Source organism: Sciurus carolinensis, chromosome 1 (genome assembly GCF_902686445.1).
Source record: "Sciurus carolinensis chromosome 1, mSciCar1.2, whole genome shotgun sequence".
NCBI classification, from domain to species: Eukaryota; Metazoa; Chordata; class Mammalia; order Rodentia; family Sciuridae; genus Sciurus; species Sciurus carolinensis.
The window spans coordinates 103,716,774-103,742,309 of NC_062213.1; the positions used below are offsets into that span (position 1 = coordinate 103,716,774).

The 25,536-nt window shown below is 38.2% G+C and overlaps 1 protein-coding gene across 2 annotated transcripts in view; it reads left to right on the forward strand.

Annotated features, from left to right (window-relative positions):
• Spag17 (sperm associated antigen 17) overlaps positions 1 to 25,536 on the forward strand; it is a 230,243-nt gene that overhangs the window by 67,855 nt on the left and 136,852 nt on the right. For both annotated transcript variants that reach the window (XM_047539956.1, XM_047539948.1), the window contains exons 5-14: positions 6,427 to 6,613; positions 8,142 to 8,336; positions 10,076 to 10,257; positions 13,808 to 13,969; positions 16,066 to 16,138; positions 16,347 to 16,459; positions 21,456 to 21,593; positions 21,683 to 21,796; positions 22,346 to 22,496; positions 25,234 to 25,461. In XM_047539956.1, coding sequence (XP_047395912.1) covers positions 6,427 to 6,613; positions 8,142 to 8,336; positions 10,076 to 10,257; positions 13,808 to 13,969; positions 16,066 to 16,138; positions 16,347 to 16,459; positions 21,456 to 21,593; positions 21,683 to 21,796; positions 22,346 to 22,496; positions 25,234 to 25,461 — 1,543 coding nt within the window. The remainder of the gene's footprint in view (positions 1 to 6,426; positions 6,614 to 8,141; positions 8,337 to 10,075; positions 10,258 to 13,807; positions 13,970 to 16,065; positions 16,139 to 16,346; positions 16,460 to 21,455; positions 21,594 to 21,682; positions 21,797 to 22,345; positions 22,497 to 25,233; positions 25,462 to 25,536) is intronic.

Genomic DNA, 25,536 nt, shown 5'->3' on the forward strand with positions numbered 1-25,536 from the left:
TTATTTAATCCCATCCATATTCTCTCAGACCATCTTTTGGAATCCCATCATCTGGAACCTGAATAATAGGTTGTTTATGAGAGACAATGCTATCTTGAAAGAGAACTGTAGGAGCACTCAGGACCCAGTCTATCGTGGAATTAGTTGCAACTTTCATGAATATGTCTTCTTATCCATATTCTTAATAATATTTTTGTAAGGATCTTATTATAGATCACATATAAAACAGTTATGCATAATACTTAAATTCATTAATAACTATAAGAATAAAATGAAGTATAGCTCTTTATCATCAGTTCCACTGACTTTTATCTTTATCTACCTATTCATAGTGAGGAATGGGAGACTTAATCTCTATTAGTTATATTTGAATTTTGACATCAAGAAGTCATTTAGAAATAAAATGTGATCTGAAATATTTTTAAGTACCAAGTAGCTGGATTGCTTTATTATAGAAGAGAATTATTTTTCTACTTTGGTTTGGGATTATAACTTGGGATTAAAGATTCTAGGAAGATGTCATTTGAGGCTCAACTAAGTATATGAAATGCTAACCCTATTTTTAGTTATTGCTAATACCAGACGACCGCAATTGCTTTGTAGCTTGACTGGTGTGCCTACCCAAAGCCTGCTCACAGTAGGAGGCATCCAGATGCTTTCTGAACATGTTGCATTTAAAAGAAAATGTATTCTGTAATGAACCTGACCTTCCTTTCATATGCTGGGGAACATGTGTTCCCCAAACATGGTGGAGAGAAAGACATTTGGGGATACTCCCTTCCCACACTTTTGTCTTGAATTGCCAAGAGTTTCTTCTGAGATTTTTAAGTTGTGAGCAGATGACCATAGGATGGGAGAATGTATCCCATGTTCTTCAGAAGCAAGAAAGACCAGAGAAAGAGTTTGTATAAACAAATTTTAGTCTATGATTTAGGGATCAGCTTTGCTGAACACTTGCCTAATCTGGTTCTGATCCTCCGTACCCTCCAATCCCAAGACATGAACACAGACTTGGGAGGGGTTTACCCAGGATGAGAGAGAAAGGGAAGGAAAACAGGTGATGTTCCTGTGACTGGGGCTTGGTAGAAAAGGATGTCTCACCTTTGAACCAAAGTAGAATTATAGGGGTCAGTCTATCACTGCCCAGAGCCAGAGGGGCCAAGACTGGGTTAGTTCAAGTGTGGAGGGTAAGAGAAATGAGGAACAGAATGAATATAGAAGAGCAAATAGAACACCACTGAGGTTATCCCAGAGAGGACAGAAAGGACCAGGTGGGGCAAGGAACACATTCAGAAATCTACTACCACATCTCTGCCTGAACCTGAAGTCAGGAAAACCCAGGTGCTTCTGTCTGCTTCTGTACAACTTCTGTGCACCAGAGAATTCTTTCTTTTTACCTGGGAAATTCTTTACATAGAAAGACTTCTTGAAATGTCACCAATTGAAAACTCATCATTGTAAATAGGAAATGCAGGATAGTAAGTTGGGTAGAAAGGGCAAGCAGTTATGTAAAAATTATGCATAAAATGAATTTGAAAGAATGCATCAAATATCTTCTTCACTCATCTTTCTAGGTGGAAGAATTTTGATTTGTGTAAATTATATTTTTTCTAATTTTAATAAGGTTATTTTTATAACAAAAAAAGACATTTAAAGAAGCAAATTAAGATTTATAAGGGCTCACTTTAAAAATACTTTTGTGGGCTCAGGGAAATTGATTGTGATCATTTCAGTGTTAATGGAAATTAGTTTAAAGATACTTTTCTTCAATCTTCCAAGTTTGACCTGTTAAGGATTACAAAGTTTGAAAAAAAGGAAGAAGAAGAGGGCAGTGAACAAGAAAAGTAGCTGAGGTACGGAATGTACGCAGAGCAGAGGGAGGGCAGACTAGCAGGAAAGAGAAATTGGGAGAGTATATCAGAGGCTGAGAGAGACCAAGAAAGTCATAGAACAAGATGAGTTAAGGGTCTGGAGTCAAATGAGCTAGTATCTCTACCAGAGCCGTGATGTTAGGACAGACTGTGTGTTTTAATTTATATAATGGAAATAAAATCAAACATCTTATAGACAATGTCTGAAAGCCCCTCTCATAGAGCATCACTAGACTTTGCTGCTTCAATTTACCAATTCCTTTGAAGTCTTGATTATGGTCAGTTTTCTTCTTCCTAGAATCCCAAGAAAGTTCAGGAGACAAAGGACCCAGGGAGCTCCTTAACTAACAGAACTCCATCAACAAACCCAAACACCTTTTTAAAAACTCCCACCATATTTAGCAAATATCTGTGAAGTGATGAAATACAAGAATTATTGCATAAAATGAATTCATCTTTATTCTTCTGGGTAAACTTTAGAATAATTTAACCTAAAGTAGTTTTTCTCAGAGCAAAAGATGACCCTGAGTTTTGACTTAAAACTGAAGTTGTAAAAATTTCTGGTGAATTTTGATGGCAATATCAGGACTTCTCTGTGGCAAGACCAGCGAACTCCCAGGGAGCTGCACAAGACATCTTAGTGTATGTGCTCTGATCCCAAGCCTCACCACTAGAGTACCCGGCAGGAATCTCACCAGCGCCCACAGGCTAATCCAACTCAGAGGCTCTGGTTCATGCTCTATGGACCTATTCAAAAGAGTAGGAATGACACAGTCAGACTGGCTTAGTTTTGCCACTTCTGAACTTTTAGATTCAACTATTACTTGCCTGCACTAAGCCTGAGTTTCCTCCCCTATAAAATAAGGATAATGCTCTACTCATTTTGACTGTTGTGAAGACTTAAGATGCAATATCTGTAATATAGGAAGAACTCAGTAAACAGCAATGCAATGATACTGCTGATAATGATGACCATGACAGCCATGAATAGCTCTTTGCTAATATACTGCTGTAAATACTTTGGCCAGTTTTAGAGGACATAACTTAGTCTTAATTGTCAGTTTTTTTCCCTCTAGACAAGTTGTACATAGGAAGTCAAGCTCAGAGACTTATGTCAAAAACCTTGATTTAAACTAGAGGCTATAACTTAATCCTTTATAGCACTAACATCCCAATGCAGCCAAACACAGGGTACCACCCAGGTTTCCCAAACCCTCCCATCAGTCTATCAGGACAACCTCTGCCTTGGACAATTTTGAATGATCACTGCCATTCTCTTCCTCTCTGACTCTTCTTTTCTAGTGTTTTTTGTTTTTGTTTTTGTTTTTAATTGCGGTCAGAGCTCTTCTTACTGGCCTCTTAGTTCTCCAAGAGTCATTGCCTTCACTCCACCCAGGCCATTTACTCTCATGGGCATACTATGAGACTTGTCATCACCAAAGTCTTGAAATCTCTCATTCTCCAACCTCGGAAATTTCCTCTCCTCTCCTGTTACTTGTGACCCAATATCTGCCCCACAAAATTTCTTCAACCACATCATAACTTCTCATCCATGGATCCCACCAGATCTGTCCGTCATCACCCCTGCTATTTGTTCAGCTTAGGCTCCTTGGTTCAGATTAGTATAACAATTCCTTACAAATTTCTAGTTCCCTTGCGCTTCTCAATTTCTATCATGATCATTTTACAAAACTTCTCCCAGGATGAACTCAACGATCCATGATTTTCATGTCTGTACTCAAGAAGCTAGAGGTAACTGCAGGTATTCACGTCACTCAACAAACTGGTTTCACCATAAATTAGCAAACTCAAAATTTCTAGGAGGGTCTCAACACTGGCAGAGTTCTGCTACATTTCTTTAATACACTTGCAACCTACTCTCTGAGATGACTCTTACACTACCTTCTTTTTCAAACCTCCTACCTTTTATTCTGCCTCATCCCCAGTTGCTGACTTCACCTTGTGGTTTCATTTGAAAAATCGAAACATTCTCTCAACACCATCAAAACCTCTCCCTTTCTGGCATCCACACCCAGCCAGCCACCCTCTCCTTGCTGCTCTTTTTAAACTAGAAAAGTGTCTCTTCTTCTATCAATGTCTAGTTATTTACACATTCTCTTGGTTTCCAGTTCATCTGCCCACCTCAAGAATTTTCATTTTCCCCAGACCTTCAATGTCTCTCTACTGGATCATTCCATCACCTTGCAAACATAATATGCTCTGTTTACACACACACATGATATACACACCTTGACCTCAAAACCTCTTTCGTTCACTCCTGTACTGGGTGACACAGAGCCTGCTTCCCTCCATGAGATAACTTCTCAAAACTGTTGTGCCCTGTGGTCTCCCTATTGTTCCTACCTCCATTTTTACTACCTTCACACTCCACCATGACTACACACTCCACAATGTTATCCACAATTACTACCACTTATCTTTTTGCCCTTCTTGGTCCCGTGATTCTCTGGCTTCACACTATATATTCCTTTCCTACCTTTTAGCTACTGCTCTATTTCTTCTGCTGGCATTTCCTCCTATACCAAATTTGTAAGTGTTGAAGCTCCCAGTAAGATGCCAGGTTCAGTTCTCATATTTCTTAAGAACACTGGTGATTCATCTCTTCCCATGCAGTTAACTTCTATCTATATGCTGCCCACTCCTGAATTTGCAACTCCAGTCAAATATCTCTTCTGCGAAGAGAAGGTGTATACTCCGTTTCCTCCTTCACATCAAAGGGGTACCTCCTATGTAACTGGATCACTCTTAATAGTCTTCCCACTTTAAGTTAAAACCATTCCTTGCCTAATCTTCTCTATCTCTGTAAGTAGCACTATCAACCACCCAGTTGCTCAAACTAAAATCCAGGGCATTATCTCTAATGTGCCATCTTACTCATCTAATCTTTCAACCCCTACATTTTCAACATGCAAAATGTTTCTCAAATTATCCTCCACCATGTTAGTGCCTTTCTGTCACTATAAGATCCACAGTGAACTTCTATTCATTTTCCAGAAATGATGGAACCCTTTCCTAGCCTGTACCTGCTCCTAGCCTGTACCTGCTCCTAGCCAAAGCTGTGAATGATCTCCACAGCCTCCTGAGATGCCTCTTCCTGGTACTGAGGATCAGGTACTGGGAACAGTGGAGTTGTGCCACCAGAGGATCCAAGGTATTAGGCACACACAAGAGACTCCATGGTACCATCAACATCACTTCTGGGGCCAAAGATGAACCAGGTGCTCTGGAACCCTCACTGCCAGAAACAACCTTGATAGGAGATCTTCTCCTCTCTCTTCCATGTCACATTCTATTAGCTGGTTGTCAAAGCATCACGTGTTCTGCTCTCCTCATCTCATGTCTTAGAGTTTTTCAAACTTAGTTTTCATGACCTTAGAGAAAATAGATATCAGAGTCCAAGATATTGGTACAATAATTTTAATTATTTTTATTTTCAGTTTAGTTGAATGTGGAAAAATAATAATACAAACATATTCTGAATAGCCATCTTATTATCTGGTGTTGCCTCATTATGTTAATGAACATAAATGATTTATATTCATAAACTTGTACATTGGAAGCATAATTATATTGTTAAATACTGCACAAAGATTTTGGCAATTGTTTGAAAAGGGGAAAAAATGGTGGGAATATTGGGTCTTCACATGGTACATGATCTAAGCACCTGAGCACACCCCAGAAAACCAACTGATGTTTTGTGCAGATCTCATCCTTGAACGTATCAAAAAGCAACCATTAGGGCTGGGGTTGTGGCTCAGTGGTAGAATGCTTGCCTGGGATGTGTGAGGCGCTGGGTTGAATCCTCAGCACCACATAAAAATAAAAATTAACAAAATAAAGGTATTGTATACATCTACAACTAAAAAAAATTTTTTAAAAAGCATGTTTGAATAGGATTATAATAAAAACAATGTTAATGCTAGATTCCCAGAAGAACCTTTCAGTCTTTTAAAATGGTCAATACATTACTTAAACTCTAAAAAGCATTATCAAGGAGGTTTCAGAAAAGAAATAACTACTCTTCTACTCTTTCTGTTTTCTGTTTTATTTTAAGTTTTTATTTTGTTTGTATTTTATAACCAACCTCAATTCTCTCTGAAACTCAGGCAGAAAGTCCCCAGGTTTGGGCTAAAAGATGAGCCTAAATTCCTCACACCACAATGGTACTCTGAACCATTCTCCTGCTCTGCCTCCAAACATCTGAAATGACTTCTTAGTCCACAGTCTCCTCTCCAGTAGGATGAATTCTCTCACTCCAGGCTCTTTATGTGAGCAAATTCCTGGAACCCACCCCTCCAGTCCTCATGCATAGACGTGCCTTATCACAACCTTGATTCTTATCAAGCTGGAATCCCTACTATCCTGGCTTGAAGAATGAATAAAAGGAAAAAAAAAAAAAAAAAAAAAAAAAGAACAAGTAAATAAATGATGAAATGAAATAAAGGATTAATTTACCTGTCCGTAGAAAAGTCATTGCCTGCTCACTGTATGATTTGGAGTTAAAAAAAAAAAAAAAAGTATTCTCTCTTTTCAGGTAGTAGAAGACAAAGTTAAGATAGAAAAAGATAAAGGGAAAGCAAAATCTCCCAAGGAGAAGAAAGTCCAAAATGCCAAGGTTCCTAAAGGAAAGGGCAAGGATCAGCCGGAGGTCAACATGACAGTGAAAAAGACCACGGAGCTGAAGCGGAGGGGAGAAGAAGATGAAACCAGCCGCTTCATCGGTCAGTAAGGCACTGCTTCTGTTGGTTGCCTCTTGACTCTTGTTTCACCACGTATGACGCTGAGGAATCAGTAGGATAATTATGCTCAGTCTTTCCCAGCTTTTTCATTCTTGATAAAACCATAAATCACTTATCTTCCATGACACTCTCAGAGGGAAATATTTCTATTTGCGATTCATTTGTGTTTTTAGCAATTATTTATTTAGCATGAGTCTCACTAGGCACATTTGCGTAGTGCAGATGAAAGATGAAATAGTGAGCTGATTGTGCCACCAAGGAGCTGATGATGCTCTTGTTGGGAACATAAAGGAAAGTAAAACAAAGAGAAAAGTGAATGTTGTCAAGAGTGAAACACAGTGGAAATGAAATCAGGCCACTTAATTTGAACTTGCTGACTCCAGTTTCTCCCATTATAATTTGTCCTAATTAGAGCATCTAGAATTTTCTTTCATCTTAAATTATTAGCATAAAAATGATTTACCCTAGGCAGTTAGTAATTCTTTGCTGCCTCCCCTTGAACCCAAATGGAGCTACTTGTTATTATCTGCATTTTATTTATTTATTTACTTATTTGAATTAATAGACTTTATTTTTGAACAGTTTTAAGTCTGCATCCTACTTAAATGAGGTAGCAGTGAACTTTCATATCCATTATCGATAGATTTATCTCACATGGCTCTGTTCTACATACACTAGACCAAGAAGCAATGATATGGATTCCATGGGAGAAATCAGTACTGATTTGTTGAGTGACAGAAGACAAATCATTTACATAAAAATGGGAAATTGTGCATCTGTTATACTATTCATAAACTGATCTTAATGGGCACTTGTAAAAAGTGATGTTTTTATGTGCCAGGCATTATCAGTATTAAAGTACGATGATTATAATCATCCCCCAGAATATCACATTCTCAGACAAGCTCACTTGTTAATGTGAATAAAATATTATAGCCAGGACAAAATAGAGAAAATATGCATTTTTTTAAACTTAATGTGATAAATATATAGTTGCTAGTCAACCAATCCTCAGGATTCACAATCACTGACATAAGTGCGTATAGTACTTTGGTAAAAAGCAAGTCCATATTCAATATTTCCCTCTCCTGTAAACACCTCTACCTATAAAATACCACAAAACTGCAGCTACTTGTAATTCAGGAGTAAAGCCAGATGTTGCTCAAAAGAGATTAGAACCAAAAAAAAAAAAAGTTACAGGCTAAACTCTGACAAAATCCAAGCACACGTTTTCCATGACCACAGGCCTCACGTATGTTTGTCCTCCTATTACACCTATGTCTCATTTGCAAAAGTGATTTAATATTTTGTAAAATGGCCACAATCTTCTTACTGGAAAGGCAGTAATGAAAAACAGTCAACACTACTGCATTCCAGCCAACGGGACCGTTTTTTGGCAAGTGGGAAGGATTATGAATGCATGCATAATGTATATAGCCATTGAACTGGCTGAGCACAACCTGTTCTCTTTTACAATGATGGCTGCTCTTCTTTATGGTATTTTGAACAGATGATGAGCCAGATGATGGTGCCCAACATTACATTATTGTTGTTGGCTTCAACAATCCTCAGCTATTAGCCATTATGACTGAGCTTGGCATTCCCATAACCAGCGTGATTAAAATATCTTCAGAGAATTATGAACCTCTGCAGACACACCTGGCAGCAGTTAGCCAGCATCAGGAAGTTTTTCTTCAGCCAGAAGGTATGCAGTCTGCTACACAACTTACTGAGTCCTTCAGCATTACCCGCTGTCCTTAAAGTACAAATGCAATCTGCTGTCCAAAACATAGTCCTATAATACATACATTATTAAATCTTTTCAAGACTTTGATTTGCTATTGATTCTGCCTGTATCAGCCAAGAGTCGTAAATTTTGCAAATTAAAATCATACCCTGTGTTTATAACCCTTTGTAGCCAAAAAAAAAAAAAAAAAATAGACTGCAAGTCTGCAAGTCGGAAGACTTGGTTATGCAACTACAGTTCTCAGGAACTTTTGATCTGTAACTTTCACCCAAAGCTTTGGCTGGGTGGATCACTGTTGATAATCAGTTCTTGCAAAAACCACAAGTCACCAAATGGCCCAAGTGAGGTCACATCTTTAGATTCTTGCCCTACTCTGCTACTGGCTTACTGCAATAAGTCAGAGGGGGCACTTTACCATTCTGACCTTAGAATACAAACTTATGGAATAAGTCCCAACCACATTGCCATTCAGTCATTTTGACCCTTTGGGTCTTCTACTCAGGGAATTGTGCTAAACCACCTCTGTGGGAAAGAAACAGAAAGATACTGTGTACTTTAGAATGGAGATTCAGTATTAAATCTGTGTTTCCAGAAGTCTCAATTCTTTATGCCGTATGTGTTGCTTTCATTGCTGTTTATTAATAATATTTCCACAAAGCTTTGTAACTTACATAGCCACATCCCAATTTCTGTAACACTACATTTTTTTCAATTGCTTTTCAAAGTTAGAAATCACTACTCCCTATTATAATAATAACAACTACCATTTACTGGGCCCAGGTCTTAGGACTAAACTCAGAACTAAGGACTTTATTAAGTACATTGATTTGTGTACTTCCTCAACAACCTGAGGAAGTATATTTTATTATTTCCATGTTACCAAAAAGGACTCTCAGACTATAGGCAGTTATTAAGTAAAATAATTGAGATTCAAACCCAGGTTACTCCTGACTGTCTCAAAGGCTAGTTAGATTAAATAATTTCTGAGTGAAGCTGGTGAAAAAATGCTGCATAAGTGCCATATTCTTTCTATAAAGATATTTAATGTACAAAAATAAATTAATATAAAAATAGACTTTATAATAGAATAATGGGATCTTAGTGGTAGAAACTAATATTCACTAACAGATGTAATAAGTATAAATGTTTCAGACAAATTTTCATGTGTAACTTTATGGAAATCTGTCATTATGTTCCAGAATACAAATGCCCAAAGAAGAGGCTGCAGCTGTTTTAATGTGACCAAAAGTTAAATGAAGCATAAATCACTCATCCAGTTTGTTTAGCCATGTGAGAAAGAGTAGTGAATCAACTATGTTTTTAAACAGTTACATAGCAGACACAAATATGGTCAAAAACTGATTTGGCAGAAAAACATGTCTATATAGATGCAATCTAAGAGTAATAAGAATATTAAGCATATTTAGCTTCTAAAATGTGTGTCCTTTTCATAATCTTTCTGGGCCTCAATTGTAAAATTGAGGTGAATAAGCTCATATTTCATATCCATCTCAAAAGTAAAATCTTCTGATTTCATAATTATATTATCTGGTTTCCAAAACTTCCCCAAATTACATTTTAATTCTTTTTCCTGATATAGTACATATATCTTGCAATGCCCATGACTCACTTTTCCAGTTAAAGTGGGAATAAATTCAATAGTCTTGTTTTATAGTAAATCACGTTGCTGTCATTAGATATAGAAGCTGAAAAATTGAAGAAAGAGAACACCATAAAAGAACTCGAAATTTTTTGGAAGTACTTGGAACCAATCCTGAATAACGAGAAACCGGAAACAAATCTCTTTGATGTTGCCCGACTCGAATACACAGTCAAAGAAGCCAATTTTCCTTCTGACTGGTCAGACAACAAGATGATGGTTAGTACATGTGTTAGTGAGTGTGCGTGGTTTTAGGATGTGACACTGGTCCATTTACCCATTCATGTGTTCTGCTGATATTTACTGAGTACCTATGAGACACTCTGTGATAGGCTCTTTTATGTTCAGGACAAGGATAACACTGAATGCCCAGTGACAGTTATAATCTGAATCTGTAGCTTTCAGTGTATAAATTAATGATAAAAAGAATAAGGTGTAGCATGTGAAAATAAATATTGGTGGTTTTTTTATTTATAGGTGTGTGGCTTTGTTTCATATCTCAATAATATTCTATGTAGTAATTAAAATGTTAATATATATTGATTGTGAAAATAGTAAATTGTATAGTTTATTGTATTACATCTCTCATGTATCAGAGATATATCAGTTTAAATGTTGTATTTTCTAAATCCTTGCTTTTATTGCCAAAATTGTATTTTTAGCATATTGACCAATACACTCTTTCGTAATAGGATGACTTGACCCTGGCCCAAAATTAACAGGCCAAATTTTCTGAGAGCATTTATTGTCCCCTGCTCTTGAGGAGCTTGCAGAGAGGCAAGACTAAAACCATAAAACAGAGAACAGTGATCCAGGAGTTGTACATCTAGGTGCTAAGTTATATGAAACACACTCTAGTTTCCTGTTAACTCAGAAAAGGAAGAAATGAGTTGCTTGGAAATGTATTGAATGCCAAAAACATGGGAGGGTTTTTTTTTTTTTTTCCTTTCCTTAGAAAGGTCAAGTAACTATTTTTCAAGGATGTTATGGAAGGTATTCAGGCATCCCTCCATTATTAAAACAAAGACAGAAGCAAAAATCTTTTCCTGTCTCTTTCTACTTGACACCCTGTCCCAACAAACAGGCTGTATATTTTAGCATCAAAGGTGCTAAACTGAATCAGAGTCTTAGGGAGGGACTACATGCAGCCAGTGCTCTGAAAGGAACTGGGCAAAGTGGGTGGAGATAGTAGATGCGTGTCTACTACAGTGACTGACAAAAGGGAAAAAAAAGCTAACTATCTAGGAGAGGAGTGAGATCAAAGCCTGTCACAGATAATAGGCTGGGGGATAGGTGCTTCTGACTCTTAACAGTCATCCTTCATCATCCTTCAGTCTTGAGTAAGTAGCCCTGGTTAACCATGTTTGACTCATAAAGACTCTCGACACACAGCAGTATATGTCACCATGCAGAAACAGAACACTTGAGTCATTTGTCAACAGCCAGAGTAAATGTTAACCTTGGGCTATAGGTGGAAAATGAAACTGAATGTAGAAAGCTGTAGCTGGCAACACAGAGAGTTTTAGCAAAACCGTTTACTCTTGACTTTGCCTTTGCCTCTTTCTACCCCTTCATCTATGAGAGTCTTCCTGCCTTCCCTATGATTCTCTGTTACCTAAGGTTGAGCTCAGAAAAGGACCTACTGTCATTTGCCCTGCCAAGGACTGAGTAGTCAATGCTAAGTCAGCCTCCAGTCAAGCACCTTTTGTTCCTGCACTAGGGAGAACTCTCTTCTGGTTATCTGCTTTACTACCCAGGCACAGACTGGGAAAAGCTGAAATGTACTGGACTCAAATTAGAGTGCATTCCACTGGGACATAGATATGAACACTGTGGCATGTAAACGCAACTTCGAAAGGTCCAGCACCATTCCTGACATCCTGCTTCCTACTCCTGGTGTCCAACAATTTCCTGTTCATTAAGAAGTTTAATCATTTAATTTTAAAGAACGTGTATTTTACTTTTTACCAAATATAGGGAAGAGTTTAAAAGACAATTAAAATTTAGAAAAACATATTTTTACATTGGAAAGATATTATCAGCTTAGTTGAAATACTAATTATGACAAAACATTCCTGACTTCAGATCTAGCAGTTTATATCCAATGTGTACATTTGGGACACATCAGTGACATTGACATCGCTAGAGAGCCAGTTAGGGCTATGCTGTCCAGCTGGTCACACTCATCTCCTATAAGTCAATTTGCAAGTAAATATTGAGCATTATATTCATGCCAGTGCTTTGGTGTGAGTTCAACTGCACTAATGTTTTACAGCCAAGGAGTGCTTCAACCAGGTATGGTTTGTAAGTAAAGAACCACTATCTAGGATGATGGGAAAGGAAGAGTCTTGAAAAAGACTCAGAAATAAAGTTGAACTTTAGAAGGCCATTGGATTTAGTATTGAAGATAAAAGTTCATTTTAAACTTTGGATCACATGATAAACATAAAAATAATAAATCGACTTCTAGTAGAAGCAGACCAAATACATGGCATTGCACCCTCAGATCTACCTGTAAGTTGATAACGGCCTCATAGTCAATGTAGGAGCCAGCCAAGGAGTCCTCCTTCCTCTCTGGATGGAGGAAAGTATTTGCAACCTTGGCTGCAAACAAGCAAGCTGTATTTCTGCTCAGCCAAGGTAACGAAAGTTTTACATCAAATAAATGCCCATCAAGATGTGCTAACTGCTCATGTACAACATCTGCAACATCTCAAGTTAAACCCCAGTTGCTGAAATAATTTGCTGGCCTTTAGCATATCATTTGATGCTTGATTTTAAAATGAACTAACTAGGTTAAGCTAAGGGATCACTGGGCAGATGCTTTACAATATTTCCTGGAAATACAAATGAAATTTGTATAGGTAAGGAACACCAGGTTGAAGCTTAACCAGGAAACATCTCAATCTTAGCATGAACACATGAATCCAGATGAATGGGTGTGCTATGATGGGCAGAGCCGTGCACTTCACTGGGCTTCTGCCAGACTATGATTCACTGTCTCCACAGGAAGCTCTCACTCGGCCTTACCTCTTCAATTTAGAATAGGTCGAGCCTATTGATTCCTTCTTCACTTCCCAGCAGACAGACACAACAATCACGGTGTTTCCCTACTCCTGGAAACGAAAGTTCAAGTAATAAAGACACCTGACCTATAACTTGCTTGTGGACTCATAAAACTTGTGGGCATTGTAGAAGCAATATTCTACTGGAAATTTTAGTGTTTTTCCCTAAAGGTAGCACAGGTTAAAGGAAAGGAGAGAAGCAGGGAGGAAAGGAAAAATATTGTTTGCACACACACTGTAGCATCCTGGATAGATGATACACAAAGCTGAGCAAGCGATTCCATTGTGCTCCCTGCACAGCCAGGCAAGAAATCATCTATCACTTGTCTTTGGCTAAGGATATCAAAATTACCTAACACGTTCAAGGAACTGAGATACAAAAATATATCAGTCACACTGTAGAAACTACTGACTGGATTTTTTTTTTTTTAATTTAGTAGAAGCATTAATTAGCCTCTTCCCATTTTAAGCATCATAAGGCCCTCTAAAGGGACAGCCTACATTGTGGTGAACAACATACGAAAGAAGAGTTCAGGGATGCAGATTTGGTCACCAGAGCTGGAATCCAGTGTGGCTCAAGGATTCAAGGATTTTCTTTTCCATAAAAAGTTGATAGGCTTAGTTGGTAAGGGAGACACAATCATGCACCTGTTTATAATAGTATGAAACTAACAACCAATTGTCATTAATTGTCTCACCTGTAGCTGGAATTGGGCACCGAAATTTTTGAAAATATTGCCTGCCTGATGTATGACAGCCTGGATTGGAAGAGGCAGCACCAGCACTACTTGGAAAGCATGAAGCTTATTAATGTCCCACAAGCAGTTAGTGAGAAAACTTTGCTAGAAACCATGCCGATTTCTGAGGTAGGCATGGCTGGAAAATCTTTTGTAAAGCACCTGAAGGAAAAATGACATAAATACTTGTATCGAGGTAATACTGCTGGCTAGAATTTAACATGTGAGGGTGGGAACAAGGAAAAGACCGCTAGGCACAGCGTTGAAGGACTGAGTGGTGGGGGGTCTTTGACACTGGCAAAGATAAGGATGGAACCCACTTGTCAACACATGGAGTAATGAACAACATGTAGAGCAAGAGGGGATATTGAAAAAGTAATCACAACACTTATTTAGTGCCTACTGTGTGCTATCACTGAAAGGGTGCTGCATCTGTTTCCTACCACTCTTGACACTTGACATGGTTCTGTTGGAATAGAGGACTCAACACTTGACATGATCCTGTTGAAAGATCATCCTCCCTCTTGGGGGACATAGGCATGGCATGTCTCCACATGTAGTTGCTTTTCAATATTAATAATCAATATATCATTAGAAACATTGGAAAAACATTGGGAAGGTTTTACTGTATTGTGACACAAAATAGTACACAATAAAAATTTAGTAGCATTACATAGATAAAATATATGAAAATAAACAATTGTAGCTAAGCTCAAGTTAAAAGGAGCCTGTGATTACTTTAATATAATCATTTCTAAATACAGATGGATAAAGAAGCATTCCTCTGAGCTTGGATGTGGTGTTTAGCCTTTGTTGCTTTCCTAGTTTTAATCATTGATTCTGGAGAAACTTTACATAATAAAAATATTTGGGTTAGTCAGAAATATAATTTGTGTTTTTCCTACATTTAGTCTAATTCTTTGAGAATCAAAATAAGATTGTAGTCTGCCATTAAATGAAATAGATTAGACTGAATATTAACTATAAGTTGATTTCTTTGCCCTTTGTTAATAATAGTAAAAGCTTTTCACTGTTAAACACTAGATTTCATGGTGGGGGTGGTTTCTCAGAAAATCTAGTGACGTGTTTGTTCTGGAGGTTGAAGGTTGGCAGATCATGGTGCCTTCGGTTTGGCTGGGGGATGGGGTTGTTTTGGTCTGGCTGGGAAATAAGGTTGTTTTGGTCTGGGCTGTCACACAGAGGGAATGTGTACTTTGAGAAGAAGCATAGATTGTACTTTTGAAGGTTTTTCTTCTTTTAAACTAATCATAAAATGATATAATCACTACTAAAGAAAAAATGTATAAAACAGGCTGGCAGAAAAATAAAGATAGAGATTCAGCCTCAGAACACTTGGTGTCTCTGTGTGCTGTTTCTCCACTGTGCAGCCGCCTCCCATCCATCTAGGACCCCCGACCGCTGCTAGGGCTGGACCCCAGCAAAAGGGGTTGGCAATACAACAGACTCACTCCCTGTTCTGACTGACGTCAGCTTTCATAGAGTCAAGGCCACATCAGTTTCAACGTGGCATGATGAACACCACGAGCTGTCAACTCCAACCACAGCAGAAGCAATGAGAAATGGCATCTCACCTGGTGTGAGGAGGAGAAGCGGGCAGAGGAGGGTTGGTAATGTGGTAAAGGCTGAGCAAAGTGTTGGGTAATGGAAAGGGACACATGATATTCTCAAGAAAGAGACAAAGATATGAAGTCAGAGGAATGAAGTAAAATATCAGGAGCCCAGACCATCAGAAGTTCAGTATTTCCAGGGAGACCTGTGCAACTGGGAGACCATCAATATGGACTGAAGCTGGAAAAGTGTGAGGGAGATGAGGGAAGTTCGTTAGTGCTGAGTTAACAAGTTTGGTTGGGTTTTATCCTGAAGGAAGTGGAGAAGCTCTGAAGGACTGGAAGGGAGAGGATGGCGTGACTCCAAGCATCCAGGGAAGAAAATAGTTTGGACTCTCAGTTCATCATCAGATATCACCTTCCCTGACACTGCCCAGGAGGCTGTTAGGAATACTGACTAGGATCCACATCCACTCACTAGCCTCTTTCCTTCTTTGGACAAGTCGTTTTCTTTCCATCCTAATGTTAGCAGATGATTTTTTGTTGTGGATGTAATTATAAGATCTCAGAATCCTCTTGATATCATAGCAGCATCTGATGAAAGCTCCTCTCAGCTGGATATCTCAGTTGTTTCCTTTTAAATTATTCTTCATGTAGACTCCACAGCCTGTTGCTTCTACCCCTGGAAAGAAGAAAGCACCAAGTGAAGAACCACCAGCTCCACCCCCAGGCATGTATGAAATCCGTGGCTGGAGGATTAGCATCACAAGGGGGCACTTTAAAGAGTAATGACTATCCCTGATACTGTCTCCAGCTCCCCTTTCACCTACTGTTCCTATGTTATTAGTATATGGTCATTGTTTGAATTTATGCATGAAATTTTCATGGAAGAAACGGAAAGCACATTTTAATTGGGCAATGTTTTGTATATTTTACAGTGACTTTCATCACTACAACTGAAGTAGACATGAGATATTACAATGATTTGCTGAATTCGATTCCTGAGGAATTCATTTCTGTACCCCTCATACTACACTGTATCCTAGAACAGGTGAGTGGACTCCGAGGCTTTTCCCAGAGGGTAACCTTGAGTAAGTCACTTCATCTCTCTTTATTTCCATTTTAAACACTGTTTTAAAATTATATTCATAACACCTGAGTGTATTCTCAGTTACAAAGATCAGAATAGTTCAGATAAAACCAAAGTTGGCTTTCAACAGCAGCTTTAATCTTTATTTCTTTTGCTATGCTCTGGAAAGTTCATTTAATATTCCCTAAAGTTTTGACAGAGCATATCCTTAAAACTCTCTTTGGCTAGTATTGTTTCAGTGGAAGAGGAAGAGGACAAGGACAGGTGGTGTGGATAGTGGTCTTCAACTACCTTTAAATTTTATTTTGTATCTATAGCTTTGATTAGATTTTCTACTCTTGATGTCAATATGTTAATTTACTTTGGGTTTTTGATATGGTACAAAGTTCTATATATCATTTGCTAACATGTGTTTTTAGCTCCCTGTGTATACCAATGTGATGTTAGTGGTGTGACTGAGTGAATTGCCTGATGGAAAGCCTGATGGGGAAAGGGACACAATGATGTCATCAAGAAAGGGGCAAAGATGCGGAAGTCAAAGAGACCTATTATGGCATTAGCCAGGACCACGAGGAAATTCAGTGTTCCCAGGCTGCCTGTGCAAAGTGAAGACCAGCCACACCAACAGCATAACATCTGATGATGTTCCCTTCTCGTAACTGATGTTGTCATTTATTTGCACCTTCTATTTCCTTGACCTTGGTTGCTCTATGGTTTGGATGTGAGGTGTCCCACAAAACCTCCTGTGTTAATGCAGAAACATTCAGCGGTGAAATGATTAGATCACAAGAGCTGTGAGTCAATCAGTCCATCCAGTTTGAAGGGACAGATGGGTGGTAGCTTTCCCCAGGGGGTGTACCCTGGAGGGGTTCCTTTTCCCTGTGGCCCCTCACCATGCCCTCTCTCTACTACCTGGTCACCATCAGCCGTCCTCCATGACGCCCTTCCGTCATGATGTTCTGCCTCAGCTTGGGCCCAGGGAAGTGGAGTTGGCCCATCGTGAACTAAAACTCCAAAACTGTGAGCTGAAATAAACTTTTCCTCCTCTAAGTTGTTTTTGTAGGATATTTTGGTCACCATAACAAAAAGCTGACTAATATAGTTGCTAATCATTGTTATCTATTGTATTGGTCTTTTCAAAGAAAGAGTACTTTGTTTCATTGATAACTATTTTTTACTTTTTATTAATTCTTTCCTTTATATTCATTATTTTCTTCTCCTTTTCTGGACTTATTTTGTATTTTGTTTTAATTAAAATCTTCATTCATTTTCAGTCTCTTTTGCTTTACTTAAGGCTTATGTTTCCTCTTAAGCAGTTCTTTGCATCCTGATGTTTTCAATGTAGTCAGTTCTTAATCTTTTATGTACTTATTTTTACCAATGAATAATTTTATATTTATACTTTATTGCTTTTTTATTTTATTGCTTTACGATCTGTGAATATGATCTACAAGTTAACAAAGTTAAAATTTTTCTCTGTGACTTGATGTACATGGTCAAGTCTCATGACTGTTGTATGTATATTTGAAAACAATTGTTATTCATAGTAAGCACATAGGCATAGCACTTATAGCCACCAAGCACTGCTCTGCATGCTTTCAATATATGAAGTCATTTAATTTTAAAAACAATACTATGATGCAAGAACTATTTTTACCACCCATTTTACAGGTCAGAAAATAGAAGCATAAGAAGGTTAAGTGGCTTGTTCGAGTAGTAAGTGGCTGAAATGACTTTTGAAGCTAGTCAACGTACATGGAAAAGTATTTTGATGTCATTGCTCCATTTTCTTCTTCTTTTGAATTTGCTGATGAGAAGCCTGTTGCATGTTCAAAAATCAATCTTTCTTTCTTTTCTTTCTTTTGTCTTTATTTCTCTTGCAGCTATTAAGTTTTTCTCTTTATATTTGATAACAAAAGATTTATGTCTGGATGTATTAGTTCATTTTCTGTGTCCACAACAAAATCCTTGAGGTTGGATAACTTTTTTAAAAAAAGAGATTTATTTAGCTCACAGTTTTTGGAGGCTGAAAGTCCAAGACCAGCCAGCCATCCCCAAGGACTTGATCACTGTTGAGGGCTTCTCATCACGGCAGATGGTATCATGCTACACATGTGTGAGAGGGAGAGATCACATGGTAAGAGGGGAAGTCAAGAAAGAGAGAGGGGACTCAGGTTCCCAGGAGAACTACCTCTTAATCCCTTCCAAGGTCCATTATGCCCAGGGACCTCCCAATAGGCTCCACCACCTGGAGAACCAAGCTTGTAACACATACACCTTTGGATAAACCACATTCAAACTAACAAAAACTATGGTTTTGTTTGTTTTATCATCATTTGACACGATCTAAAGGAATCATAAATTGTTTTCTAATCACATTCTAAGAGAAACTGAATTCCTTACAGTATCCCATAAATGTCTTAAAAATAAGTTTCTGCATTGTGGCTGCTTCTCATCTCCTGTCTCTCTCTCTCTCTTTCTCTCTCTCTCTCTCTCTCTCTCTCTCTCTCTCTCTCTCCTTCTCTGACACAGAAACACATGTAAGCCACATGCCCACACATGCACACATACACATACATTCAGGTGCACACACACACAATTTTTCATCAACATAGGGCCTTTTGGGTTTTCCTCAGATATGTTACTCAATTTTACTTTAACCTTTTACCCCAACTTCTCTGCCTGGTGGAAATGGCCCTGGAGCCCCTGATTTAAAGAATGTCCACAACACACAGAGAGCACTCTCTATCACATTATTTTGTTTTATTTAAACTATTCTTTTAAAAATCTATTTATTAGCCCTGTTTCTTGCCTTTTTCCTCCTAGCAGAAGGCAAGCTCCTTGCACGCAGGAGCCTAATGTGCTCTCACTCATTGCTGTGTGCCCTGCACACATTAACCATGCCTAATCTCTAGCAGGCACTGAATACACATTGCTGAATTAATGAGTGGTCACTAAAAATGAACCTTCTCTTGTATCTTCAAATGTTATTTCTTCTATTTACCCTAATTATTATTGGATGGATGTTGGAATATCAGAATTATTCTCATTGAATTTTCTTTCAATTTATCCTTTTGGGAATTCTACCTTAACTTCCTACTTATTTCCTATCTTAATTTCCAAACTGCTATTGAAGTTTTGTTTAGTAATAAGGTTTCTAACTTATAAATTTTCTAACTTTTTTTTTCAGTCTTTCATTTTTGTTCTTATTTCATGAATGTAGCACATTTTTTCCTCTCTCAATACAAAGAATGTTTATTTTAGTCTTTTCAGGCTTTGTCACTGTTGTTACCTGTACTATACAGATTTCTATTTATTGACTACTTCAGTTTTCTAATCAATCACACTAATATTTGCCTTTATCACCCCATAAGGTTTTTGTAAGACTATAGTTTTATTATGTCAATAAGTTTATAAAAGCTCAAAAGTCTGAAGAGCTTATAGTATCATTGTTTCATTTATCATAGTCATTCTTGTTTTATTCAACATCTACTATGTTCCAGATAAAGAGGACAGTAAATGAGCCCAGTGACTGACACATGGAAGGCTCCCAGTAGATATTTGTAGGGATCCCAGTAGATCCCTTAGTAAGAGGATGAAAAAGTTGAAGTATAGGAGTGAGGAGATTGGCATTTTACAGGATGGGACATTAAGAATTTAACATTTTGGAAGCAGAACAATTTTGATTAGTCTTTTGAGACTGCAAAAGGTCCACAAGATAGGTGAAAGACAGAAATTGGAAATAGTGACTCTTGAAAGTAAGATGTTTATAATTAGTAAAAAATACGGAGCCTGGCGCAATGGCACATGCCGGTAATCTCAGGGATTAGGGAGGCTAAGGCAGAAGGATCATAAGTTCAAGGTCAGCTTCAGCTACTAAGCAAGGCCCTAAGCAATTTAGTGATACCCTGTCTAAAAACAAAACAAAACAAAACAAAAACAAAAACAAAAAAATCTGGGGATGTGGCTCAGTGGCCCCTGGGTTCAATCCCTGGTACTTAAATAAATAAACAAATAAATAAAATAGAATATTGAGACTATTTTGTTATCCTAGAATAAGCTAACAAAACTCAATAGGGAGTTACCTTGACTCCTACAATACATTTGGAAATGTCTGGAGATTTGCTGTCACAATGGAGTGCTACTTGCATCAGAGAGGTAGAGGCCAGCCATGCAGCTGCACATTGTATAGGGCACAGGACAGCCACCATAATGATTATCTAGTTCAAGGCTAAGTGAGAAACCCTGTAGAGGGGTGTAAAATCATGAGAATTATTTTAAGATAAAAGTGGTGGGGCTATACATTAGGTGCCCATCTTGGGTATCTTTCAACCTCTTACCTGTTTGCCATGTAAAATTGAACAAGGCATCTAATCTGCCTAGACCTCACTCTCCCCACATAAAGGAGACTATTATCTCATTTTCTTATAGTTTTCTATTGAAGAAAGAATGAAGACTTGGCCTGAACCCCAGTTCCTCTATTCAATACCCCTGGACTTGGACCAGTCATCTAACTTCACGCTCCCTAATTTTCTTCTCTATAAAATAGAAAATAATATCTAATCGAGATTGCTGTGAGGGTCAAGTGAGTTAATGGATATGAAGATGCCCTGCACAGTATGTGGTAGGCACTCAATAATTACTAAATCCAAAGTTGCTTGAGTACTCTTTTCATGTGCTTTAACAAAAAAATAATATTTTTGTTATTTTTGATTCCTACTGAAGTTAGTGTTTACCATTTGTTTTGTGTTACCTATTTTAATGCAAGCATTAAAATTCTATCAACTTTAATTCATGGACCGTAAACATTTTTCCTTTTACCGTGTTAATCTCTGACACTTTCCTAATACTTCAGTGCGAGGAACAGCCCTCTTCTTATTCAGAGCAATGGAAATTCACCAGCATCAGTGAAGAGCTGACCATTCAGCCATTTCCTCCCCACTGTTCTTTTCTACAGGTTGAGGCAACAGAAAAGGATCTTGTCCCTCCCAGTCTGGTGAGTCCGCCCCCCAGAGCGGATGGGTTAGACAACCGGATCGCAGCTCACATCGTGTCCATGCTACCCTCTCTGTGCCTCTCGGAGAGAGAGAAAAAGGTCAGGTGGCATGAGATAGCCCACGAGTTTTCATGTGTTGAGAAAGTATAAAGTTTCTCCTTAAATCAGTATTATTTCAATTTAAATAGAACCTCCATGAAATATTCTTATCTGAAGAAGAAACAGAAAACAAAGAAGTGCCCAAAGGCCCTCTCCTATTGAACTATCACGACGCGTACGCCCATCGGAAGTATGCACTGAAGGTAAGAATCCGGTGGCCCACAGGGTGATTGATGGGACAAAGTGCATCTGAAATTCACCAGCTGAGGGGATCCAAATTAGATAACTTCACCAAAGCTACCTAAAGTGTGAGGTGAATCTCGGAAAAGAGAGTTGGCTAAGGGAGAAATCATCAAAGAAAGCTTAATACAATTAGCAGTTTAACTAATCATGACTACCACCAAATTCACATTAAAACCTTTTAGTTATTTTATTTAAATATCTGCTAGTATGAAAAATGAGTGGAAACCAGAAAAGGCTCTCAGAAGGGAGAGATGAATACATGTGAGGCTTGGGCAGTTTGTCACTGCAAATGAAGATCAGTCATTTCTGTGCACCAGGAACTCCTGGCAAAGTGAGAACTAGTTTTTGTGACCTTCAGCAAAATACCAAGTTTGTCTTCCTCAATTACCACTGATTTCCCTTGCTCCCAAATAACAAGAGTGGAGGTATCATGTTTAGCCTTCTCCATATGCATAAGGCACTTGATGGCTCATATTAATGCCTTCTGTCATGTTTTTTTTTTTTGTCAGGACCAAAAGGGTTTTGACCCAGTTCAAATTGAGCAGGAGATGCAATCCAAGTTGCCACTGTGGGAATTCCTTCAGTTCCCTCTGCCTCCACCCTGGAACAGCACTAAACGTCTAGCTACCATCCATGAACTTATGCACTTCTGTACAAGTGGTGAGTACATTGCTTTGTCTTAACTTAAATTCATCTTAATTAATGGTCCTATGTGCCTCTACAAATTACAACCTTATTTGCAAAATGCATTTTGATCATTTAAAGACCTTTCAGAGGCTAAGATGAATTTGTTGATGAACTACGATATTTTTACTTTGAATATCATCAATAGCAATGGTAAGGCAGCCCATGATGAAAAACATTCTACAATTTGATGCACGAGGTTTTCTTCCCACTCTGTTCCCTTAACCAGAATAATTCACTTCTTTCCTTCCTCTTCGCCCACTCCTGTCCCACATCTCTCTTTGACATCAATGGAGATGATGTGGTAATCCCATCCTACTTAAGTAACCATTCATATGTTTTTGAAGTTTTTAAAATAAACAAAAACCTCCCATCACAATATGTCACATTCCTTTCCTAGTACAATACCATCCTTCCCTTCACTGTCTTACCTCGGCTGCCCTTTATCATCATTGCTAAGCACACAAAGATTACAGTGCACTGTAGTTATTGGGAAGTGGGCAGGGCAAGCCTGACCATGCAACTTTGCCCCAGTACAGAGATCCCCATCTTTGAATTTTCATTTTATATTCTCTGGTTGCAGCCACCCACAATTAACGAAAAATTTCCAGATGAGTTTTGGTATTCAATGGAAACTTGAAGTTTATAAGTTAATTTCATCAGGAAACTCCTTGTATCTAGTCTGATCAATAGATCAGAAATAGATCATACATAACATTAGACTATATATGTGTGTGTATAGCATTAGATTATATATAAATTATATAAATTTAGATTATATATATACTAAGATAAATAGCAAGAGCAGTGTATTCCAGTGCCAAAGGTAACCACTGAATGATCCCATATAGTAGATTAGAAAATTTACAGTAAAATGATAACCTTGTCCTAACATGAAGACATGAAGAGCAAAGAGGAAGACACAGCAATTAGGTCGCCATCTCTTAAGTGGAAACTATGCCCCCCCTTTTGACTGATAATGTTAAAATCTGCTTCATCATTTATCTATTCACTTAATCACATGACTAGCTGGCCACATGTTAGGAGCATAGTATTCCATCAGAAACTGGCTGCTTCTTCACTAGTTGAAAGGTTAGATGGTGATTGGTGTCAGATGGGGAGAACAGAGAAAGTAGGAGAGGGTCTTCCGACTGGAAATCTCTCTCTCCTCAGTGTGATGCATACAATTTTCTTGTGCATCTCCCCCCACCTAAGATTTTTTTTTTTTTGCCTCCATATCCTCAAAATAAAATCTGAACTGTCTACCACTTACTTTTTCTATTGGTTCTTTTTAGGGATATGTAACACTGGGATTCACTTTGACATAATTATAAAAGCATGAAATATAATTTTCTCTAATCCAGTCCCCAGTACGTCCCCCTCTCCCTCACCTTCTCCCTCCCCTGCTCCCTTCCCTCTACTTTACCAATCTTTCTATTTACTTATAGTATTTTATTTTTAATTAGTGCCTGTGGATATACATAATGGTGAGTTTCACTGTGGTATTTGACTTCATCACCTGTCAAGTTTTTGTTGGGCTACTCCACTCCACGTACATCCACCTGACTGAGCTTCCTTGAACCTGTCATTCACACTCCTGCCTCACCATCTCTGCACTTTTCAATTTCCCCACCTCAATCCCAGGTGCCCATTTGGCTCTTCCACTTCTTTCACATTTTTGCTTAATTGTTCAGAGAATGTATGTCTGACTATCTTATGTAAAATAGAAGACCCACCCTATTTTTCATCTCTGATATATTGTATGTTTATCTATTTCCAATCACTATAATGGATATTCCATAAAAACAGGAACCTCATTGCTTTACTCATCAGCTTTTATTCATTACTGACACCTAGTAGGTGCTCAAAGAATATTTATGAAATAATGAATGAGAAAATTCTCCTTTATTCAGTAACTCTTTTGACTCTTCCTTGTCTCTCTTTGAACTGCCCATCCACCCCGAGTATACTGTATTTTTCAAAAGGACCCCTGATACTGTCTTCATCTCTGTTGGGGAGAAAATGAAAGCAACCTTTGAAACACTTATCTACCACAATAATGAATTTTTTCTTACTGAATTCTGTCCATTGTTAATTCCTTTCTCTCACCCCTCTGTCTTGAACTTGTAAAGTATGAGAACCAAATCTTATTCTTCTTTGAATCTTAGGTATCTGTGGCAAAGCTCCCTGGTATACAATAACCAGTTGAGTAAATGGATGAACACATGCCATAAAGGAATAAATGAAAGCTGATAATCTTTGAAGTGCAATTATGGAAAGTAGCTGTTCATGTGGGTGGGAGGAGGCCCTCCCTGAATCTAAAAGAAAAAGAAACCCGATTTGACTATAGTAGCCTATATTAGACACGAGTGAATAATTTCTCTGGCTTAAATTACAACAGCATCAAAGGGTACTTTTGCCCCCAAAATGAGTTGTAAACCCATTTGACCAATATGGTACCCTGAAGAGTCCACCTAAAAAAGCAGTTTGGTAGTATTACCTTGATCAATTATACCTTGACTGTTCAGTTTTCTTATCACTAGGCACTTTTGATATTTGCTGCAGAGTTGTGGAGCCCATTTTTAAGGTAGGTCAGTGCCCCTCAGGGCATGACTCCCTTGTCAGACCAGTATATATTTTTGTCTCTCTGCCAGTACTGTACCATGTGCTACAAAGGGCACTTCTAGAAGCATGGGCCCTTGCTTTCTTACAGAAACCTTGAGCTGGAGTGAAGTAGAACGAGCCTTCAAGGTGTTTACTTTTGAGAGCCTGATGCTCTCTGAGGTTGACGAAGCAGGGAAACTGAAGTCTTCTGGGATGGTGTGTGGGACAGATGTTGAGAAGTTCAACATACCATGGGACAACCCTGCCAGATTTGCTAAGCAGATAAGGCAGCAATATATCCTAAAAATGAATGCCCAGGAAACCCAACAGAAAACAGGTACGTTGCCTGGGAGGAATGAAAAGCATTCTTGCGATCTATGAGTGACAGTTTTTTTCTAGTGTTGTATCTAAC